The 21,945-nt window shown below is 39.0% G+C and overlaps 1 protein-coding gene across 10 annotated transcripts in view; it reads right to left on the bottom strand.

Annotated features, from left to right (window-relative positions):
* ERC1 (ELKS/RAB6-interacting/CAST family member 1) overlaps window positions 1-21,945 on the bottom strand; it is a 274,434-nt gene that overhangs the window by 139,997 nt on the left and 112,492 nt on the right. For all 10 annotated transcript variants that reach the window (XM_084206748.1, XM_084206754.1, XM_084206752.1 and 7 more), the window contains one exon: window positions 19,562-19,755. In XM_084206748.1, coding sequence (XP_084062874.1) covers window positions 19,562-19,755 — 194 coding nt within the window. The remainder of the gene's footprint in view (window positions 1-19,561; window positions 19,756-21,945) is intronic.

Genomic DNA, 21,945 nt, shown 5'->3' with positions numbered 1-21,945 from the left:
CAGTGGCCACTCTTGCAATTCAAAGTGTCATTTTGCAGTTATTCCACTGCAAATATTCTACTGAAGTTTTGACAATCAATTTCATTTAATGCTTTCTCCCATTTTTTGGCCTTAAAGTAAATGATGAAAAATGAAAAAGAATTGAGCAAAAGGAGCAAGTGCTAAAAGAAAAGACAATTCACACTGATTTGAGGTATGAATCCTTTAAAATATGCTGACACCCTAAATACTGAAAATGTGTTCACTCTCATGTATTTTACATATATTGCTAGGAGTTTGTAATTAAAAAAACTATTTCTAAGCTACTTAAAACTAACTGAAATTGCTAACAAACTCTGCTGATTCATTTGTGAAAGTGAAAAATTACACAATGAAAAGTGAAATGAATGTATCTAGTAGTTGATTTTAAGTTAACAACATTAATAAATTTAGGACAACAACGTGAGAATTCGGGGGCATCCTAAAAAAACCAAGAATGCTACCATCTGCAAACTAGGAATACACTTGTTTTATTAAAACACTGCAGACTGAAGGAACTAAAGTGAAAATATAACCAAGACTATTACAGAAGAAGGCAAGCTTGGGGAATCATCCAGGGATGAACACAACAGTGGTACTCCCAAAATAATGCATTTTCAAAGGTACAGCATCCCACTGTAGTAAGAGCCCTCATCCTTACAGAGACTTGTGAGGTAAAGTTGCATTATGTCACCTCTCTTTCAGTTCCCAAGGGAGGAGGAACTAGAAGCAAAGCAGCCTCACTTTTCTGCTGGGTTGGCACCTTTTGATTTCTTTGTCAAGGCTGGCCCTGAGCACTCCAGCTTGGCAACTGCCACTTGCTGGCAGCTGTAATTTCTAGGATAAAATGAGGCTTTTGTGCATTTACAGAGAGCATTTTTCAACTCAAGTTTGTAATTCTTGGTCACTTTTCGTTTTGTATAAAAAGAATTAAGTTACCTTTAATGGTAAAGGGCTTGAAGGAAGGAAGCTGGAACTGAATCATTCCAATCCCACTGCCATCCCAAAACTATGAACATGCTTGATCCCAACTTCTATCAAATCTGTTCAGTATTGTAAATAGATCCCTGTAAAAGCACTTTATATTGGTAGGAGTGTGCTGGGTCACTAAAGGGAGAGGAGGCACCTTACCCCTTGGAGATGGGAGTTAATTACTCAGCCATGAACACAAAGTGACAACTGGAATTATTTTGTTCTCTAAGGAAGTGAAAAAAACCCATTTCTTTTAATTAAGAAGAATGGCCTATCTGCTGGATAAGCAGGAAATTAAGTAAGTTACCGAGAGCTTGATTAAATCTGTCTGAATTGCCTAGGGTACTTCGAGAAGACTATCTAGAAAAGCTGACATATTCCAGTATGAAAGGGCCCTCCATTGTTTGCAGATGAAGAACACATTATGCAGAAGGAGTGAATACTTGAATACACACCCTGCAAGAACAATGAAATGGAAGAGAGCCATAGAAGAGAAAGGGAAAGGGGGGAAAAAGCTTTCTAATTTAATTTTAGCCTAGGAATGCTAAGCATGTTTTTATCTTGCAGTATCTCTAATAGCCTACTTGGGATTTCATGGACAAGAAATTCTGTTTTCATTTTGCAGTAAAGTGATTAAGAATGATTTCCAATTAACTGACTGATAGCAATACAGAAATATTCACTGAATCTGTAAGCTGTATGACTGCAATAAATTTCTCTGCTTATCTAATATATTTTTCATGCAAAAGATGAGGAATTATTTGCAGAGATGATGCATAGGCCTGTTAGGGAAGCTGGTTTCACAGGAATGAGGATGGAAAACACGAGTGAAGTGAGCAGTGAAGTAATGCTCTCAATTGATAAGTGAAGCAGTGAAAGGCACATCTGAAACACCAGGGCTCAAAGGCTCTCATCTGAGGCACACCTTGTGTGCAGGTCAGCAATTCAACTTGAACTGCACAAGTAACACAAGAACAAAAGGTTCCAGTTCAGGCACTGGCACAGACTCAACATGCAACCAGTGACTTCCCAGGCAGCTGAAAATCTCACAGCAGAAAAATGCTGCCTGAATTCTCTGAACAGAGAGAGAGAATTCTCTCTCCCAGAATTTTTTCCTGGAGAAGCACAGAGAGAAGACGAGAAAACAATTCTTATCTCTACTTGCTACTCCTGTTGTTTTTACACATGTGGAATATGTTAGGAAGATTGTTTACCTGAAGGGATTCAGCAATTAGATTCTACTGAGATTGTTTTGATTCCTTGGCCAATTAAGTCAAAACTGTGTCCTAACTATCTCAGAGTCCAGAGTTTTTCTTTAATATTCTTTAGTATCTTTGTATAATATATCTCTTTAATATACTATTAATATAATACAGGTTTAATAAAACAATTGTTCAACCTTTTAAATCACAGAGTCAGATACCAAGCATCCCCTCTGTCAGAAACTCTCTACATTTGATAACAAACAAGCTGAGAAGAAAATGCAGGGTCATCTATGTTCTACTTTATTTGCCCAGAGCCTGAGCAAGATAAAGGATGTGACAAAAAGGGATGTGAAAATGCAAAAGGAAGATGGTTCTTTCAGCCCAAATTATGAGACATAAAGAGCAAAACTGGGATCTACCAAGGCAAAACAGGGAATCCCCTCCCTGTAAGGTCCCAGTTTGCTCCCACCAGCAAGAAAAGCTTACAGAGAACGTACAAAAAATTGTGGAACAGAATTCCCAAATGTATCTTCTCTGATTCCATTCACAGCAATACAGTTTGAGAGTATCTGAGTTTAGGGATGGGGTAGAAGGGGACAGCTGTGTTAGAAATCATTAAATAAAGACGTCTGAGTAAACAACTAGACAATCATTCTACGACCACTCTGACCTACAGCACACTGATACTGGTATTCTAGAAAGTAGCAGTTCTTTTCAAAACTGTTTAAAAACTGAGAATACATATAGAATTTTGCAAGAATTAAGTGACCACGTTCCCTCCCATCTCCACAATTTTTCTTCTTTCTTTTTTTTACACCTGTACAATGCTATGAAATAACAAAGCCATTTTTGTTTATCCTGTTTTATCGATCACTATTATGTAGAAATTCTTACCAAAACCACACAAAAACTCTAGAGCTTAGCCAAGAATACAGATTAACTTTCCATAGAAAGTCAGAATCATGGAGTAATTTGGTTTGCAGGGATGTCTGAAGATCACCTGGTTCAACACCATGCTCAAAAAAAGGCTAAGTTAGAGCAGGTTGCTCCCAGCTTTGTTCAGAGGAGTTTTGATTATCTCCAGTGCTGAGGACTCCACAGCCTCCCTGGACAATGGATCAGTACCCCACTGACCACTGTTCCCCTGTCAATTACCTCAACAGGACTTACACTAGGACAAGTCTGGATCTGCTGCCTCAACCTTTAACTGAGCGTGCCAGAGAAAAGTCTGACTCTGCCCTCCCTAGAAATTCTGGAGGTGTGCTTTGTCTCATCATCCACATCACTAAAAAGACACTGAATGAACACTGCTGATTCCCCTCTGAGCCAGTCATCTCACCACTGAATCCATCAGGTTGGTCAGGCAGATTTGTCCTGGTAAATCCCACACTGGCTGGTCCCTATCACCTTCTTTTCCTTCAGGTTCTTGGAGATGACTTTGAGGAGGATCTGCTCCAAAAACTTCCCAACAGATGAAGTTACACTGAGTGGCCTGCAAACCCCCAGATCCTCCTTCTCATCCTTCCTGAAGTTGGGTGTGATGTTTGCCAGTCAAGGGGAACCTTCCCTGACAGGCACAAACTTTTGAAGATGATGGAAAGAGTCCTTGCTCTGGCATCAGGTGGCTCCCTCAGCAGCCTGGGGTTTATCTGACCCAACTCCATCAGCCTGCATATTTCTAATTTGTTTAAATGGCCTGCAACTCATCTAACAATCCTGTGGGTAATGATTCACTCCTACACACTTTACCATCATGTTCAGGGATCTGAAAGGAGTTCTTACCAGGAAAAAAGGAGGAAAAGCAGACACAGAGCTGCTCATCTTTTTCAGCAACTTTTTAAAAAGTCTTGCCCACCTACATTCTCTGTAAAATATCAAATTATTGCTGAGTGCAGGGTCTGTTAAAGCTCATGGTACTGTCACTTCTGGAACTGTTTGCACCAAGGCTGTTTTACCATAGATATACACATTCACTGCCTGGCTTTTAGAATTTTAACAAAAATTAAAATCTAGCCATTTAGGGGGATAAAATTTTGCACAGAATCTAGCCATTAAAGAGGAAATATAAAATTCAGATTTTATTCCTTAGACTAAATATGATGTGATACATATGGGTTACTCAAAATGTTTAATGTTGCATGAAGTTTGAGTGATCATTTCATTTAATTTTCTGATGATGACATGCTATGTAATTTGTTAGCTTTGGGATACAGGAAGATAAAGACACATTTTAAAATGTCTTCTAAAAATAATGTTGTCTTGCAATATTTCAAATAATAAGGTAAAAACCCCACCTTTTCGTTTTATCTGAAAAAAAGGGAATTGTGAAGGATTTCTCTCTCAGAGCACTTGACTTGGACTTCTTCAAAATTCACAGCACACTGTAAGACACAAAAATCCTCCCTAGTGCCATGTCACCTGTTTTTCCAATGCTACCTCAGTTCAAAATCCCACTGGAAACCTGCACACTTTGTGACTGTGTGTGCTGAAAACAAAGGAACAACACAAAGAGAAAGAGACCTAGTTTTTTCACATAATAAATTAATTTCAGCAGGTAGTAGGAAATCAATCAGATCATGTGAGACTGGAGAAAAGTGAGAATTCTGAGATGATGTACAGCTGTGCATAATTTTGCTTAATTAATGTGCAGTCAAATGAGGCAAGAAAAGAGGACCTTTGACAGAAAAGGTACAGATTCCACTTCCAATAGAGGAGGAAAGCTCTGATAATTCACTACACCTAAAGCAAATTTGAAAGGCCTTATAAGGAAAACCACACTTCTATTTTGTGACCTACACTGCCTTCATTTTTTTCCTTCCCCACTATCATCAGATGAGATGATAAAATGCCATATTTCTCCTCACTCACAAGGATCAGAGTTAAGATAACTCTTAAAAAAAAGAGTATTTCTTAGTGTAAATAATTCCAAAGCCATTTTTGCTCTAAGCAGAACTACAGGAAACATATATTGAAGAGAAAACAACTACTACAGATTGCTGTTTTTTGGAGACAGCCAAGGAAATTTAAATGGAAACTTCTTTGAAGATAATGTTTCTGTCTCTGCTGAGCTAAAACCACTGCTAACTCAACACACTTCACATTTTCATCACTTCCTGACAGGGTTAATGACCAGCATTATGGCAGAGTGAACACCTGGACAGAAGGTATAAAACTAAAGAGCCAGCCACACTTGCAGTAAAACTTCTCCTGAGTGCCCTGGCATGCTGCCAGTGCTCAGATCCACTGGAGGTCCAGCAGAGGAGTCAGTGTGCAAAGGCATTTCCAGCACAGTGAAAAGCCCAAAGGTACCACAGACTACCTGCCTGCCACTAAACACTCTGCTGTTTTGGTTTGGCTTTTTCAAAGAATTATTGAATAGCACCCTGAGCTTCCTGCACTCTGAACATTTTATGCACTATTATCTGCTATTTTCTTATAGAAGGATGACATTTTAAATCTTTCTTCAGTGGTTTGACATGTTCTGTTTAATATACATTTAGGACTCTGGAAGAAGGACTGAAATAATCCCCTCAGATTTAATATTTTGGTTTTACTTTGATTTTATAAGGCTACACTTGAGTTGCTACACTGACATTTAATTTTACATGGATACACTCCTAGCAGACTTTTACCTGGATTCATGCCACCAGCCTGCACTCATCTAATCACCATGCCACCTTGCTTGTGGAAATAAGACTTACAGAATTTCATTATTACTTCCTAGAGCATCAAATTCTCTTTGGTATAGCAAAAAAATCTGGAAAAATTTCTTCTAAGAAGTGGATTACTTGCTTTAAAACGTAGCAGACAGTAGAATCAATTTTGTGATCTAAACTAGGAAACAATCTGACAGTAGAAAGCAGAACACTAAAAGACAAGCCTTCTGTGGGATATCTCCTGTCCAGTTAAGCTGTTTGTTACCTAGTTTGAGGCTGGAAATCTTATTTCTGCATTCTCAATATAGCTCATTCTTCCCTCCAAAAAGGGAAGGATGCTTGCTATAGTACCTGATGGTCAGTCTTTTTATCTTTATCTATCTCAACTTTCATGACACATATTCAAAAGAACAGCTTAGAAGAACTGGAGCATATGAATTTAGGGGTTTTTTTCTATTTTTCTTCACTGCTGCAGGTAATGACACCAGTATAGTGTTATTTGGCTTATTACTCTTCACCTCAGCCAGCATTGAGGAGTTCTTTATGTGAAGCTGTCATCAGCAGAGATGCTTAGTAAAAAACTTTCTTACAGAAAACTGCTGTAATCCTCATGCTTTCCAAGATTATTTTATTTACTATGAATCAGCATGACATCCACTCCAGACCCTTAAGACTTCTGAGCAGCAAATACATGTCACAACAGTGATGTGGATTACATGGTTCTATTCTGAGTCACTGAGTTTGTCAACAGGAGAGAAATAATGAAAATCTAATGGATAAATCAGAAAATTCAGAGGTATTGATTACTGTAAGTAAAGCTGTTCTAGATGAGAACAGAAATAACCAGAGGATTTCTTCCTGTTAGAAGACAGACATACCTAACACATTTTTCACATATTGAATTCTTTTCCAGGAGACACATTTGCTTTGATGTCTGAAAAAACTGCTTTACATCATTCAGAGAAAAATAAAGTTATGCCACCCATAGTAGCATCCAAGGTAGAATGTTACCTCACAGAACAGATATTTCTTCATATGTTGCAGTCAATGGTAATTAGGCAAACTCTGAAATGCTTAGGAGAGAAACTAGTGTACTTCACCACTGTAATTTTCCTGTTTGCCCTGAGGAGAATCTTTTTATTTTGCTTCTGGCCAGCAAAGATTTTGTAGTTCCAAGAGCAGTCATTCCACCTACTTCCTTACACTCTTGATTTATTTTAACAAATAAATGAAAAAACTCAGCAGCTAGCCACAATAATTTTACAAATGGAAAAAAAAGCAATCCAAAATAATCAATAAACCAACTAAGAAACTGTGAGGACAGAATGGGCAATCTCTTTAACATCTTAGAAAATTCCTCCAAGTTCCTAATCCTAACACTTGGTCACCTCAAATCACAACCACATCTTCTCTAGCCAAATTTTACAATATGCTCTAAATTTGAGAAATAAAAGTTATGGTTACATTGCTTGTGAAAAGAGAAATCACTCCAGGTCTTAGAAAGACCACAAAAATTGTTTCCCCTCTTATCATTAATTCCAGCATAGGCACAGGCATTGATGAAACCCTACAGACATATGGACTGAAGTCAAAAGAGCTCTGACAGCTGAATTCTCTAACATCCAGGACTTCATCAGCCAAAGCACACCAAGCAAATAAGTGTTTGCTGGGGGTAGCAGGCAAATACAGCCTGGCCCACAGAGTTCTGCTCATGCAGCAAAAGGGAGAGTGGTTACTGCAGAGGAGAATGTTCACAGGGCAGGAAAAGCTTCCTGGCAGTTACATTTTTTGGGACATGAAGGGGGTCATTCAAGGGCAGACCTCCTCACCCCAGTAATTACAAGTATGCCAGTATGACACACTGAGCATGGAAGGTATTGATGGATGACAACAACATGATTAACTTCCAATCTTTTTCCAGTTTGTGGGAGGAAGAAAAACACTCACCCAAGGCCACAAGTGCAGAGGCTGTGCCAAACCAAGGTCACAGCACTGACACAATTTAAAGGCGTCAGCAGCATCACAGCTCTGGGGGATTCCAGCCACCACCACATTTTTCAGTGCTAACCATGAACAGCAAAGTTGGATGTTGGTCCATGATAACTCAGAATTTTAGTCATTAAGTAGTGGCTTTCTGGGCAAAGACACTGCCTGAAACAATTATGATCATTCCTTCTTCAGGGGTCACAGCTGATTTCTACCAGGAGAATTTATCAGCAATGACTAAAATCCAACATAGCTGCAGAGCTTTCAAAGGCAAATGAGAATCATTAGGTAATGTACTCTTACTTTTATTATTTGGGCCACAGATGTTTGGTCTGAACTACTCTACTGAAATCCCAAAATCTAAGGTTAGCAACAGCTTTTAAAATATAAAACCAGAAAAATGAACCATGGCTGAAAGACTCCAAATCAAACATATTGTCTCTAAGTAGGCTTTCTTCAGTGGTTTATCACTGTGTTTTCAACAAATTCATCCTCCTGCTAATTCACTTCTCTCTAACCCTCAGTCCTTGGTTCTTTCTGACAGCACAGCACATTCAAGCTGCACCAAAACCAGTTCTGCAGCTTCCCTGTAAGGTTTCAGGCCCAGATGCAATCATAAAGGTCCAGCAGTTCAAGTTTGTACCACCAGTATTTCAAAGGAACCCCTTTTGCACTCCACAGCATGTGTGTGTATCGTGGAACATGGCTAATGGCCAATCTCTTCTCTTCCTAAAGTAAAAGATAAAACCAGTAATATTTAAACTGTCTTGCTTCAGCTTCCTGTTCCTGGAGTTTTTTTCCCCTTTAAAACCTTCATTGGTTAGTCTTCCCCCTTCTTCCCAGTGCACAACAGCACTGATTTACAATGGTTTGATACAAATTCTTTCCTTCTAAACATGCACCCTATTCAACCCATCCTCCTACACAGACTTAACCAAATCTCTGATCTTTTCTTTTGCAATCATGTAATTTGATGTGCAATCTTCTGTAAGATCTCAATTGTAGCTGAATAGACAGTCTTATAAACACCCTTTTAAAAGCAGATACTGACCTTGAGGTGAGGCTGAAGGAAGCAGCAAATCCAGGAAGGAGATGCGAAAGAGAAAGAGTTAGAGTTTGTGAAAACAGAGTCCAGAGATAAAGCAGTTCAAGAATAAAGGACAAAACAAGCAGATATAAATCAGGTAATGACACACAGACACACAATCATTCACAAACACAGAGCTGCATGTTTTATAGACATCCAAGTTAAAAAACAAAAAAACCCCAAAAACCAAGAAAAAGAAACAAGAGAAAAAAAGGACCTTTAGATTAGATTACACCATTTCAATTAGAGGCAACTTTCTGTAGAGAAAATAGTCTCCAATATGTAACAGTTCTTGGGAAAAGAAAATAAGCTATCTTACAAGAAAACTCTGGATTTGTATCACATCATTAGCAAGTTCCCCTCCTTCCAGAATTCTAATGAACATTTTGAAAATATAGAGTTTGATGATCTGAGATGAAATCTAATATTTCCTTTATGACATTTTCTAAGGGCTTATTTTCTCTCCATGAGCAAGACATGCAACTTTTTCACTTTTCCTGCAGATGATCCCAACTTGTATAAAGGGACTAAATAAAAAGGAAAAAAACCCAACCACTGAGTAAAGTCCTCAGGACCTGAAGATTTGTCAAGGCTAAAAGCTCATCTTTCTTAATTTTGACATGGAAGTCACCCCTTCCAAAGGAAAACAAACAAACAAAAAAAAGCAGCTGCCTCTTCTTCCTGCCATATAATTCTCCTGTATAAGGTGCAATCTAAGAACAATAATGACCAAACAGGTAATTTTTGCACAGTTCTCTCCAACATTGTTTAATAGCAGAACTGACCAAGACAAAATGCTGGAGTCCCCTGAATAACACGAGGTCCCATAGGTTCATTATTGCTTTTTTTTTAAATAAATGTCTCCAGTATCTTTCATAGGCATCAGCTGTCAATTTCACTGATAACAGCAAGGTAAGTCCAAGGAACCATAAATATAGATCATTTCAAACTGATCTTAAATTTGATGATTATCAGGCAATAGAAGAGAGGCAAAGGAAATGTCCTTCTGTCCAAAGTGGCAATTTGGCTTTGACAACATTTCTTGTACTTCTCCCCTGGCAAAATTTCACTCTAAAAAGGCAGGATATGGGCTGGACAAAAATATTTCTACAGGACAGGTTAAGTGCTGTATTTTTTATTACTCTTGGTATATATATGGAGGCATGTAAATAAAATTTGAAGTCCTTATTTATGACATAAATTTTACTATTAACTGTGTTGGGTATTGAATTTGTGCAAGCAGCTGTTATTGGTCTGTAACAGATTAACTAATGCAAAAGTAATTTTCTTTGGCTTCTCAACCAACATTCTTCAAATCAAGCTCTTCAAGGACAGCTGTTGTAGAGACTGTATTATCTGGGGATTTGGGGAAAGATGAGACTTGTAAAGTGCCAAATACCACATCTCAGTGTTTGATCTTGAAGCAACTTATAATATTCCAAAAGCCTTGGTTAATTCATACTGAAAAACATGTTAGTAACAATTCTGACTGAAATCCAAGACTACAAACAAATTTAACAAAAGGGAACAAAAATGTGAAAATAAACAGTTGGTTAAATATGGGAATAAATACAGGAAGGGAAAAAATTTTAAGATTCTCATTTTGTGTTTCAGGGATCCTTTGGTTGTGTTGTAATGATGTGATATTGTGTTTTCAGTTTACCAGTAAAAAACACACAGGGTACCACTCAGAACAGCCCAGTGGAATTTAAATGAACCATACAGTTCTTCCAACTGCTATTAAAGGTAGCATCTTTTGCTGGCACAGGATGAAGGCAAAACAGTACGTGCAACACTATGCTGAGGTCACTTGCAATTTTCTGTGTGCTACAGAAGTATTATTTAACCAGCTGCATGGTTAAAACCAGGTTTTAAATAGAGAATAATTATTGCTACATCTCCATTTTGTTATGGAATAATTCTTTCTTCCAAAGAAAAATACATTTTCTATAATTGCTAGCCCCTTTTCCAAGTTTTTGTTACAGAGGCACAAAATATTTTTTAGAAGTGTGGATTTTTAGAATAGTCACAATATTTATCTAAACAAAAATAAGGACTATGTCTAAAAGCACATTAAAATTAGGAAAAAAAAAATCTCTAAGTGTGCTGTCACTCAAACTAAAACCAAGGCAGACACCTGAATCTGTCAGCTATTGGGAAGTAAATGGAGATCTGCCATGGACTGGAGCTGAAGCCTCAGTTCATGGGCTCTATCAGTGAAATTGAACAGAGGAGCACAGCAAGCATCTGCCCCAGGCAGCAGCCCCAAGCAAGCAGGATCAGATACATACCAAGACAGACTCATTACAGAGCAAAATCACAAGTTTTAGTTTGCACTCTTTCCCTTCAAGCAAGAACACACACTTGCAGCATTCCTTACAAGATCCAGCAGCAGCGCTCCTGCCCAGCCCCAATAACTGTGTGCTCCGATGCAACAGCCACACAGGGAGACAAGACAATTGTAATGCCAGCTGGCAGCCTCAGAGAAACCCACTTTCTTTTAAAATACCATCCTGTTCATTTTACAGGTAGAGCTGACTTTAATCTGATCACTGGGTGCAGATCAAAAAAATTAGATGCGAACGCTTAAGCATTTTAATTAAGAAATCTGTATTTTAAAAGCTGTTGGTTATTCCAGCTACAATTTTTTTCCACGTGCTTGTGTATTATAGGGAGTGGAATGAGCCTCAACATTTGTCTCAGATCTACTTAGGATGTAGTTTATGTAACGATTTTCAGTCAACCTTTGAATTCCCCTTGTTTGACAGTGAGTGATTGTGTATATTTATTACTCTGTCATCCCTTCAAAGCAGTCTGACAGGGAACAATAGGCATTTGATCTTCCTTGTGTCTGTCAAAGCAGACAGGCTATTTGTATTTACCTCTTTTGACAGGTTTTCTTGATAAAAAGAATGATGGCTGGTCTTTTCCTATTCCCTAGGTTGGTATTTGGAGGGACAGGGAAGAGATGGAGAGGCAGAGACAGGTTTGTGTGTGCATCCATGCACACATGTATGCATGGACCTAAGAGCACAAACCCAGCCACAGATGGCCACAATGGAGCACTAAAATGACTATTTCACTGAATTACTGGCAATTACTGCATATTCCTCTCGTTCTTTCTGTACTCCAAGACAATGCCACAATCTGACACTTTTATTTTGACTATGACAGTTGTATAAAAGAGTTTTGGTGGGTTTGGGTTTTTTTAATCCTTTCACACCAGGTTGTGAGGATACTCCCATATTGTTCAAAGATATTGACTGAAACAAAGCTACAAAACAGCTTTTGAAGAGGTGTAGTAAAGGCAGGTAACAATGAAACTGATATGCAGACTAGGCCCATTATTTACAAGATAATGGGCCTCCCTCCTCACCTTTATAATTATTTTAATTATATCACAGCTCTTACACTCTGCTGATCTAACAGCTGGATTAGGAGATATCTGCTAAATAAAATCCATTATTGCTACAATATAAGGCAGATGACAACTCCTATACTCATTATAGATAACAGGCACGAGAGGGAGTGCTTGAAAACCACCTTGATTTAATGATAAAAACAAGCAGAACCTCAGCACTACAGAAAATTTGGCAGGAAAAGAAGCCTTCAAAAAAGCTCACAATCAGTGCTTCTCATTACTGGTATTTCTCTAGTGCAGGGTCCTTCCTGGAGGATCCAAGGTCAGATCCTTAGTCTTGGATTAGCAGACAAGCCACGCTTTCAGCCAGCCCACTGCTGAACTCAGCTAAGGAGCTGGTCCATGCTCAGTTCTGTGGGCATGAATCCCTGTGCTTAGCAGTGTCAGTCCTGCCTGCTGGAGCATGGATTTAACACCAGTTTAGATGGTTTACTGAGAGGGTAACACAGCAAGCTCTGATATTCAGCCAGGGCCTGCACCAGCCCTGACCTCTCCCCATGTCAGGGGCTGGACTAATTTGGGTTCTCTGACCTTGTGTTTTAGAACAGCTGTTTCTGCAATCTCACAAAGTTTCAGTTTCTCCCACAACACAGGAAGAAGGAAAGAATGGGAAATAAAGGACAAATTGAAGAAGGATAACCCATTATATGAAAAAGGTGAGGATGGATTGAGGAGCTACCGTAAAATCACCGTGATAGGGTTTTTATCTGGTGCTCTCTCCAGATGGATTTGCAATTACTGGCAGGGTCCCTGTGTCTTCCTTTTCCTTCCTTAGATGTAGGTTTCAAAAGCAATTAGTGAGTCTGAGTGCTGCTCTTAAGGCACTTTAGCAAAGCTTGACTTCCAGAGGGCAGACACTTGCTTTCTGAAAATCAGCATCCTTTCAAATGTCTTAAGCAAATGTGCCTGCATCTTTTATTCTTATCTGTTTAAAGACGTTATGTTGATATGAAATGTTCTTTGTTTTCCTCCTGTGAAACCTGATACAGGACTTCAGGTGTAATGCTGATCTTCTATGAAGATAAAGCAAGACTGAGAAGAAAGAAATTCCTTCTTCCTTTCCTAGCTTGGAAATGGTGAAAATCTTAATATTCAACAGATCTGTGTGCTCAGAGGTGGAGCTGGACTAACTATGGGCCTGACCACTTCTTTCCATTACAAAACCCAGTTCTCAGTTGCTTGCCAAACATGAAAAAGTTGTGCTGCTATTTCCCATGACAGGTTCAACCTAACCAGGGATTTTTGTGGAAAATTTCAGCTGTGTCCTTCACAAAAGGCAGCATTTTCATGGAAAAAATGTGTTCATATATGGTTAAAGAGTGTCTCATTTAAACCAAAATGTGAATTAAAATTATAAGGCAATTTCAGAATATCCTAAGTTTTGAATGATTTACCTGAGAATTTTAATGTTCACTTAAGCTACAGATTTTTGAGGGAAGTGGATGAAAAACACAACAGATTCTGCCTTGTAACAATACCAGATAAATACATTTGCTTTTATGTTTTATGGCAACAAAATGGATTGAAGTATTTTAAAGTAATATTTAGTTGTTTCAGGTTGTCCAATGCCTGAATCAGAGTTCAATTTTTTTTTGGAGGACTATAATCAGTTAAGACACAGAGAGAATTATAGCCATACCAGCTCTCAAGGTTAACTTTCATGGTGATGATTATTTCTTTAATTTGACACCATATCTCTTACTTTAAATTATTTATATGCCTTGATGTGGTTCTTGCTTAGGAATGCTCTAAAAAAACTATTTAAAAATTCACAGAAAAAACAAACTTGAAAACCAAAGACAATTATTCCAAGGTATGAGTAGCAGTTTGAAAGTAAGTATTTTAGCTTCAAACTGTTGATTTAAGCTTAGGGCATAATTTACTAGAACAGTTTCCTTTACACTGTTCTAGGAAACTGTAAAGTTGATGGAAAATACAGCTAATTTCTCTTTCCATCTATCCTTCACAGAACACTACACAAACATTTGTCTTAAAGACGGACAAACTAAGATACTGCATTCCACTGTCCACATTTTCAGCACTCTTTTGAGATCTCCCAATGTTTTTTAATATTTTATTTACTGTTGGGAAGAAATATTTAAGATGAGGAGTATACCTTTTGGCTGCTACAAATCAAAAGTTGGAAAGCTTCTTCTTCAAAAGGGCATCCTTAAATTCTTTTCAGGAAAACTCTCCAAATTCTCTTTCTTAAAATAGCCACTAATTCCAGCTGTCCTTAACCTGACTGCTGGTATTCCACAGCTGAGTGCTGTCTTCCTTTGCTCCCAAAGCAAAGTTTTCTTCAGGAAAAAAAACAAGCTTTGTGTCCTTGCAAGAACTCCCTATCTTATATAGTGAACATGCCAAATGAAAATCAATTCTAAGCCTGCAACTGGAACTAGCACTTCCATATATATTCACTCAGTGCTCACTTCTGAAGAAACATATACAGATACACTTCTTGCCACCTCTCAAGGACAAACTTCTTATTTGCACAATATGTGCACACCAATAGAGCTGTGCATAAACTACTCTGTGTTCAAACTACTCTGAAGGTTCTGATGGCCATGTCCTAGATAAGGAGCATTATCTTTTGTTTGTTTGTTTTCTTATTAGAGGACAGTCATCACAATAAAACACAATGTGGAAACCCAGGGCACTGGGAATATCTGTCTGCTCTGGGGTGCCCTGACTAGAATCCACAAAAGTGTGAAATAGATTATAGAGAGCAGTGTAGGTGTGTCACTTGGTGAGAAATTGAGGTTTTGGGATTTTTAGGATGTTGTGGATGGAAGCAAGATGGAGGGCACAGGGTGTTGTCCTGGGTTTCTTCTTCTTCGGTTTGGGTGACATTTTGTAATTGGGCAGCAAAGTCTGCATTGGAGGCTCCTTAGGATCAGTTATTGGGTTAAAAGGGGAAATAATCTAGATGTCAGTTCTTCATTGGATAATTTAGTGTTAAAAGACCTTGGAACAAGAGATTGTTGGCCATTTTGTGCCTTGCTGCTGAACTCACAGCAGTGAGACTGTTTAACTGATAAGAAATAATAAACACCTGAGTCCAAACATGAATTACTGTCTCAAGTGCCTTCAGTCCAGACCCAGAGAAACCAATAAATACTGACCTCTCTCAATGACACATTTTAGAATACTTGAAGAACACTGACTTTCTGCTGGTTCAGGCAGAACTGCTAGCAGAGATTAGAACCAAAGGCAAAACACAGCAAGAGAATTAGAATTAAAAAGCAACAGCTTCTGTCAAATTTAAATCAGAGAGACCAGCAGCAAACTTCCTTTGGACTGTGGTCACAAGCAGCGCTCGCACTTGACATAAGCAGGTGCTGTTTGACCTAGGGAAAGAAGCAGCATTGCAGCAGCCCCAGCCAGCAGCAGCAGCAGAGGCCACATTGCAGCCCAGAGGAGGAAACAGAAGCCTTGAGGGCACTCACTTTCCCAGGAAGTCCCACACAAACCCCCCCAGGTGTTGCGGTGCGGGGACCGACACCTGGCAGGGCGGGTGCGCTTTGCGGGAGCCGCGCTTTCTGAGGAAAGGCACGGCCACAAACACCCCGAGGGAACCAAACAGAACAACACAACAACTCAGGGGAGCAGGACGGGACCAGGGGGAGGAGAAAGCAAGGGAGGAAACAGAACAAAATGAAAAGTTACAGAGAGACAGGAGGTTATGGGATGGCAGTACAAAAAGCAAACAGTTAGTTACAAAGGAAGTGAATAACCAGACAGCTACAAAACCTCTACAGCACCACAACAGGGGCACAAATCAAACTTATGGGGTTGTTCACCCACAGAAGAAATATGGACTTAGGGCCCACCTCCCCATAAGAAAAAGCAAAATCCTCCCTGCAGAGTATATACACCAATGAGCTCGTGCTGTCAACCTTGTGTTGACTCTAGAATATTTTTCAACTTTTGCATAGCATGCACCATACTTGACACTTTTTTTTTTTTAAATATCTTTCATCTGAAAAGCAATGTCTCCCAGTTAGTAATTGCAACAGCTGCTGAAGAGTGGAAGCATTTCCCTCTTTATGTTAGCTTAAGCACAAAGCAGCTTTGCTTGCATTGAAAAGGTTAAAAGAATAGTTTTCTGCTTTTAATTTCAACTTCCACTCCTTACTGTCTTTTCTCTTTCTCTATTCCTCTGTGCACACCTCCCTAACAGGTGACACATCTCTTCTGTGGATCAAACTGTGATACCATCTCTCTCTCCCTGACAGCATATGGTCTAGCTGTCACACAGAACTAGCAAAAGGGAAAACTAGAGGGAGAAGAGACTCTCTTTTGAAAAATCCCATTTTTTCAGTGCAATTCTTCTCTGCATTTGACGTTTTTCTTCTCATCTTGCTGCACATGGAACACTCACTGCTCTTGATAGGCACAGCAATATTTGCTGCTTAGCTTGCTGACAATTGCTTCTGCAGGCATAAAGGCTCTTCTCTGCACAACACAGCTTGATCAGCTGCACAAGCATTAGAAGTCACTACCTCACTCTGCATGGAGCACAGTTTAGGAAAGACTTTTAAGAGGTAAAATTATCTTTTTTTTTTCCTGGAAACCAGGCTATTCTAGCTCTAAAACATGCACATAACATGCCTGGATATATAGGTTCAGCCACGAAAGAATATTTTATAAACAAGCATTGTAGACAAAAACAAAACCAACCTACACATGAAATAGACATGATAAAATCTCTGCTTTGTGCAAAAACTCCCAAGAAGAAAGCAAGCTTGCAGGGAATAGTTGTTTGGGGGAGCACTTGAAAACAACTAAGGCCAAATACAATTATTCAGAAAAAGAGAAATCATCCATAAAAACCTCACCATAAAGTATCTGGAAGTTTCTATCTCTTTCTCCAGTGCTGTGTTTATATTACAGTTCCACCTGAAAAATCATTTCAGGTGCTGATATTTGGCTAATTCACCACACTAACAGCATCCAGATTAGCTCTCTAGATCATGAAGACTTTTTCTATTTCCTCTTAATGAATATTCTTAAATTTTTCTCTTCCCCTTGATTTAGTCAGCTGCTGGCAGTCACATGATAACAAAAGATGTTCTTTCTTTTACATAGTGAAAATACCTGTTCTATTTACTAGAAATATGAGAAAACATTCTATCTTATCTCAGTACTGGTAGAAAAGATAAGTTATAAAGAGAAGAGGATCACTCAGATTTCTATAAGACTGACAATCATGTAGTAAGAAGGAATGGAGAAAACTGAGTAGTGAAAGTATTTACCCAATTGTTACAGAATGATATCTACTCATTTGGGGGTTCTGTGTTTTCACAGTAAGACTTTAGTCTGTGACTGAAACGTCAAGAAAGTACCAGGACAAACAATAACGGCTTTGCAGATGTCTAAAAGTGCATCTTTTCCAAGAAAAACGAACTAAACTAACTTTCTAACTCTTTGAAGATGGTGCAATTGCTTCTTAAATAAAAGGAGATCCATCCTAATTTTTCTTCTTTGTTATTTTTCCTTTGTTGAGTATGAACTTTTTTGTTCATAGGACACTTGTGACTGTTCAATTTTTGATGCTGCAAGTCAATGCATGATTAGTTTCTGAATGCCAATGTAATCAAAAAGTCAGCTTGCATTAAAAGCATATGTAAGAGAATTCTCTTCCTGCCATTTTAATCTCCTCTAGGAATCAGGCTGAAGAATGATGCATATTTCTGACTCTCTTTTCCTAAACAGTAGTTACTTCTCCAGAAAGAAAAAAAAAACCAATTAAGGCAGTATGAATATATTTCTTCCCCCTATCTTAGTTCTGATAGAAGTTTGCTGCTTAGACTTGTTACCTGGTCAACTTGCCTGCCCTAAAGAAGATGACATTGGAAATATCACACCTGAGATGGGGACCCCAACAGGACTGAAAACCATCACACAAACAAATGACTTGTAGCTTTTTCATGTCTATACTCACTCAACAATATCAACCTTCTGCCTGAATGTTCTGTTGATTACATTGTGTACCAATGGGCTGAACAATGCATCACTTGGGAAAAAAGGGAAGACATTGAAAAAGAATATATCCTCACTCCTGGGTGTTTGAGCTTATGCCATTGGTATGAAGAATTTTGGTTAAATAAAGCAACTTAAAGAAAACCAACAGGATGTTGCTTACAAAGAGAGAAGAAGCCCAGCTGGCAAGCTGAACTGTTCCAGAGCTCTGTGCATGTCAAGGAAAAGAGAATGGACTCCGTAGAAAAGAGTTTTTCAAATCATTCAGAGAGGCCCATAACTTGATAATCAGCAAGCCATGAAAAACAACCACTGATTGCAGAACCTGAAATGTCCTCCACTAAGTTGCCCTAATCTTCCTGACAGTAAATTGTAGAGTAGTTAAGTAGTGAAAAGACAGAAAGACTATTTTGGCACAAGGCAAATAGGAATAATCAAATTTCCATTTTGCTGCTCCAAGTTGGGAGTGGTAAAGTAAACAAAAAACCCCAAACAGGTATTACTGCCCAGAAATTTGCTCTTGGCCCACTGTAAGATGAGAAAATCACAGAACACAGAATCCAATTCAGGTTTTTCACAAGATCTATTACTTATATTTGTGATACAAATGTCATGAAATCATAATAAATTTTTATTTTTTTCTAGGGACATTATGGTCTTCAGCCTTCTGGCTCCAAGAGAAAGATGGAAAATGCTGAGAAGTGCTGAATGAAGTTTTGCTTGGACAAAAGCAGATCTACTCATCAGGCTTCACCTGGGCCAAAGTTTACCTGTATCCCTATCAGCACCGAGTTATGAGGCCACTTGTCATAAGAATCTGAGAAAACAGTAACACAAGCTCTGTAAAGGCATTTCTCTTATTTGTTTCTGTGAAAGCCATGCCTGGGGAATTTATTGTATCAAAACAACAAACTGTTTTACAAACACACCAAAATTTCAGCAGCTTTTACAACCCTCTCCATTCCCTTACATCACTATCTACCCTTCTAGTTCCACCTCTATCAGCCCTATCTTTGAGTAGCCAGGTAAGAAAAAGCACACAGTAAGATACCTTTTTCCTAACAATGTAGCACAATAAAGGACTAAAGACAGAAAAACTCTAAACAGACTAAACAGACAGTTTTTTCCAAAAGAGACGCCTTAAGGGTTTTTAAGACAAGAGAAACGACTTATCTGTAACATATTAATATTAGTTTTTTTGGCTCCTCTTTTAACTTGACACCATCCTCACCTTTCCAGCTCTGCTATCTTCTTATCCTTGTCATTCTTCTCGTTCTCCATCTCTTTGAGGATCTCCAGGAGCCGATCCACCTCGGCCTGAGCCTTGCCGGACTCCTCGCGGTAGCGCGTCACCTCCCGCTCCAGCTGCTGCAGGCGCTCGCCCAGCTCGGGACTGGCCCTGGCCTCCAGGGTGGCCTCGTGAGCCTGGCAGAAAAAGGTTCAAAAACACCATTTCATTCCTGTGGAACTCTGACAGCTCCAAAATGTCACCTGTGACAATTCCAAAATGCTACCTAGATACCTATTTCAAAATGGCAAGATTAATTATTACACGGGAATTATAAATTATTAATTATTACGTGGGCATACGAAAGGCCCATGCTGTTTTTAAGTATGGGGAAATACTTTGCAGGAAAATAAAAATTTAAAACTAATTTAGTTTTTTTAATTCGGCCTAAAAGAATACATTACTTTTGATCTGAAACAGAAATATGAAAAAAAGCGTTAAATTCTTTCAAAGAAAAAAAAATAAAAGCAAGTGTGAGTGTAAAAGTTCCTAAAGTACACTTAGAAAACAGTGATAGGACTATAATTCAGTTATTTAGGTATTTTTAACCTATTTATTCTAGAAAAATAAATCACAGGTAATAATAGCCTTCAATAACTACATCACTATGCAAAGTGTCAAACCTTTGCACAAATGGTGCTGATGTGTTCAAGCCTTGGCAGTTCTGTGAGCCACAGAGACCAGGGTTCATGAGTATGGCTACTGAAATTATCTTTGCTCAGTTATCTAGGAAATACATTTTTCAAAATCAGGCTAATGGGACAAAAAGCACCTCTGGACTGAGGATGACATGATCCCAATGAAGAGACTGTTTGGGGAGGTTTTATAATGGCTTGGTTTGTTACAAAAATCACAAATTTATTAGTAAACCTAATTCAATAACTCCCAAGCATGTAAGAGACAGGAAGAATGCAGTATTAATGCTGGAAGTTAAACCAGCAGACAAAGGACTATCCTTTTTCTCTCACCCTGCTCCTCTGCTCTTGGATCTTGAACTGCAATTTAATATCAATTAAAGCTATTTCAGAATTGCTCAAATTTGCTTCAGTGAATAGCAAGTTTGATGGAGCTATTCTGCTGATCAGGATTCCCTGCAAAAAGCCCAAGCCTCGCTCTTCTCAAAACAAACCTACAACAGAAAATAAGACTACAGACTTTTCTCCCCTCTGTGTGCAGCTGTGGAAAGTTGTTTTACAAGCTGCCAATGTTCTGCTCCAAAGCACACTAAGTCTAGATCTGATAGTACAGGACTCTGTTGCTTTTAAAGGTAATTGGAGAGTACTACAGCAGTAAAAAAAATCAGGGCAGAAAGCTGCTGCTTCCAAAGAACCAAATAGCTAAATTATATTTGGCTAAATCTGTTTAGTTATTCAGTAAAACAAGACTGGAGGAAAATATCCATTCATTGACTCCAACATTTTTGCCTTGAAGTGTCTAGTTTTTTAATTAGTTTCTTTAGAGCCAAGCCCACATTCTAGTAGAATCCAGGAGACTTGTGGAGCAGAATATTATGGGACTGTGGAAAGCCTTGATGCCTGTCTTTAATGGAACTGACCTTGGGATGGATCTGGATTTCCCAAACAAAGGAAAGGTTCATGTCCCAGGGCCTTAGCCCTGCAGCTCTTGTCTGAAGGTCAATAATAAGCTGTTGTGGCTTTCTTTTGTTTAAAAACAAGAATTCCAGAAAGCTAATTAGGCTGGACAGTATTTTATCCCAGAACAAAACACCCCAGGCACTCCCCAGGTCTCCCAGGCAGATTTCAGCAAGAGTGCCCAATAACCAAAAACCATGGAAGAGTGGAACCAACCCTCTCCTGAGGTAATGCACTTAGGGACACTTAAAAGGCTCCCTACTTTTGAGTGACTTTCCAGTCAAGCCCTGACACTCCCGTGTCACTGAACTGTGAGACTGAAAACCCTGCATCTGGGCTTCTGGCTGAGACCTGGCCACAAGGGCATCCCTGAGAGCCTGGAGGCTCTGCAAAGCCTTTTGGAGTTAGGGCTGTCACTGCTTCCAGATTCCTTACTGCCCCATAAGCACTTCAAATTCCACACCCTCGGAAAGGGCCCTCCACAGCAAGTGGAAGTGTAATTAATGCCCTGCCAAGAGGATGCAGACTGCAGGAGGACGTGGCAGCAGTGAGACTGACAAGTGTGTCAGCCCCATGAACAGCTGTGAGCACCAGGGGACACACTTGGCTATGCAACAAGCATTGGTGGGTGTTTCTGAAATGCTTTTTTGGGATTTCCAGCCTGAGGAAATCTGAAATACTTGATTTCATTTCCTTTTCAACTACACCTTAAATTTCAAAAACCCCCTCCAATCC

This window comes from Fringilla coelebs, assembly GCF_963513975.1.
Source record: "Fringilla coelebs genome assembly, chromosome: 5".
NCBI lineage: Eukaryota > Metazoa > Chordata > Aves > Passeriformes > Fringillidae > Fringilla > Fringilla coelebs.
Note: the sequence above shows the minus strand (reverse complement) of the source record. Positions and strands in the feature narration are given on the sequence as shown.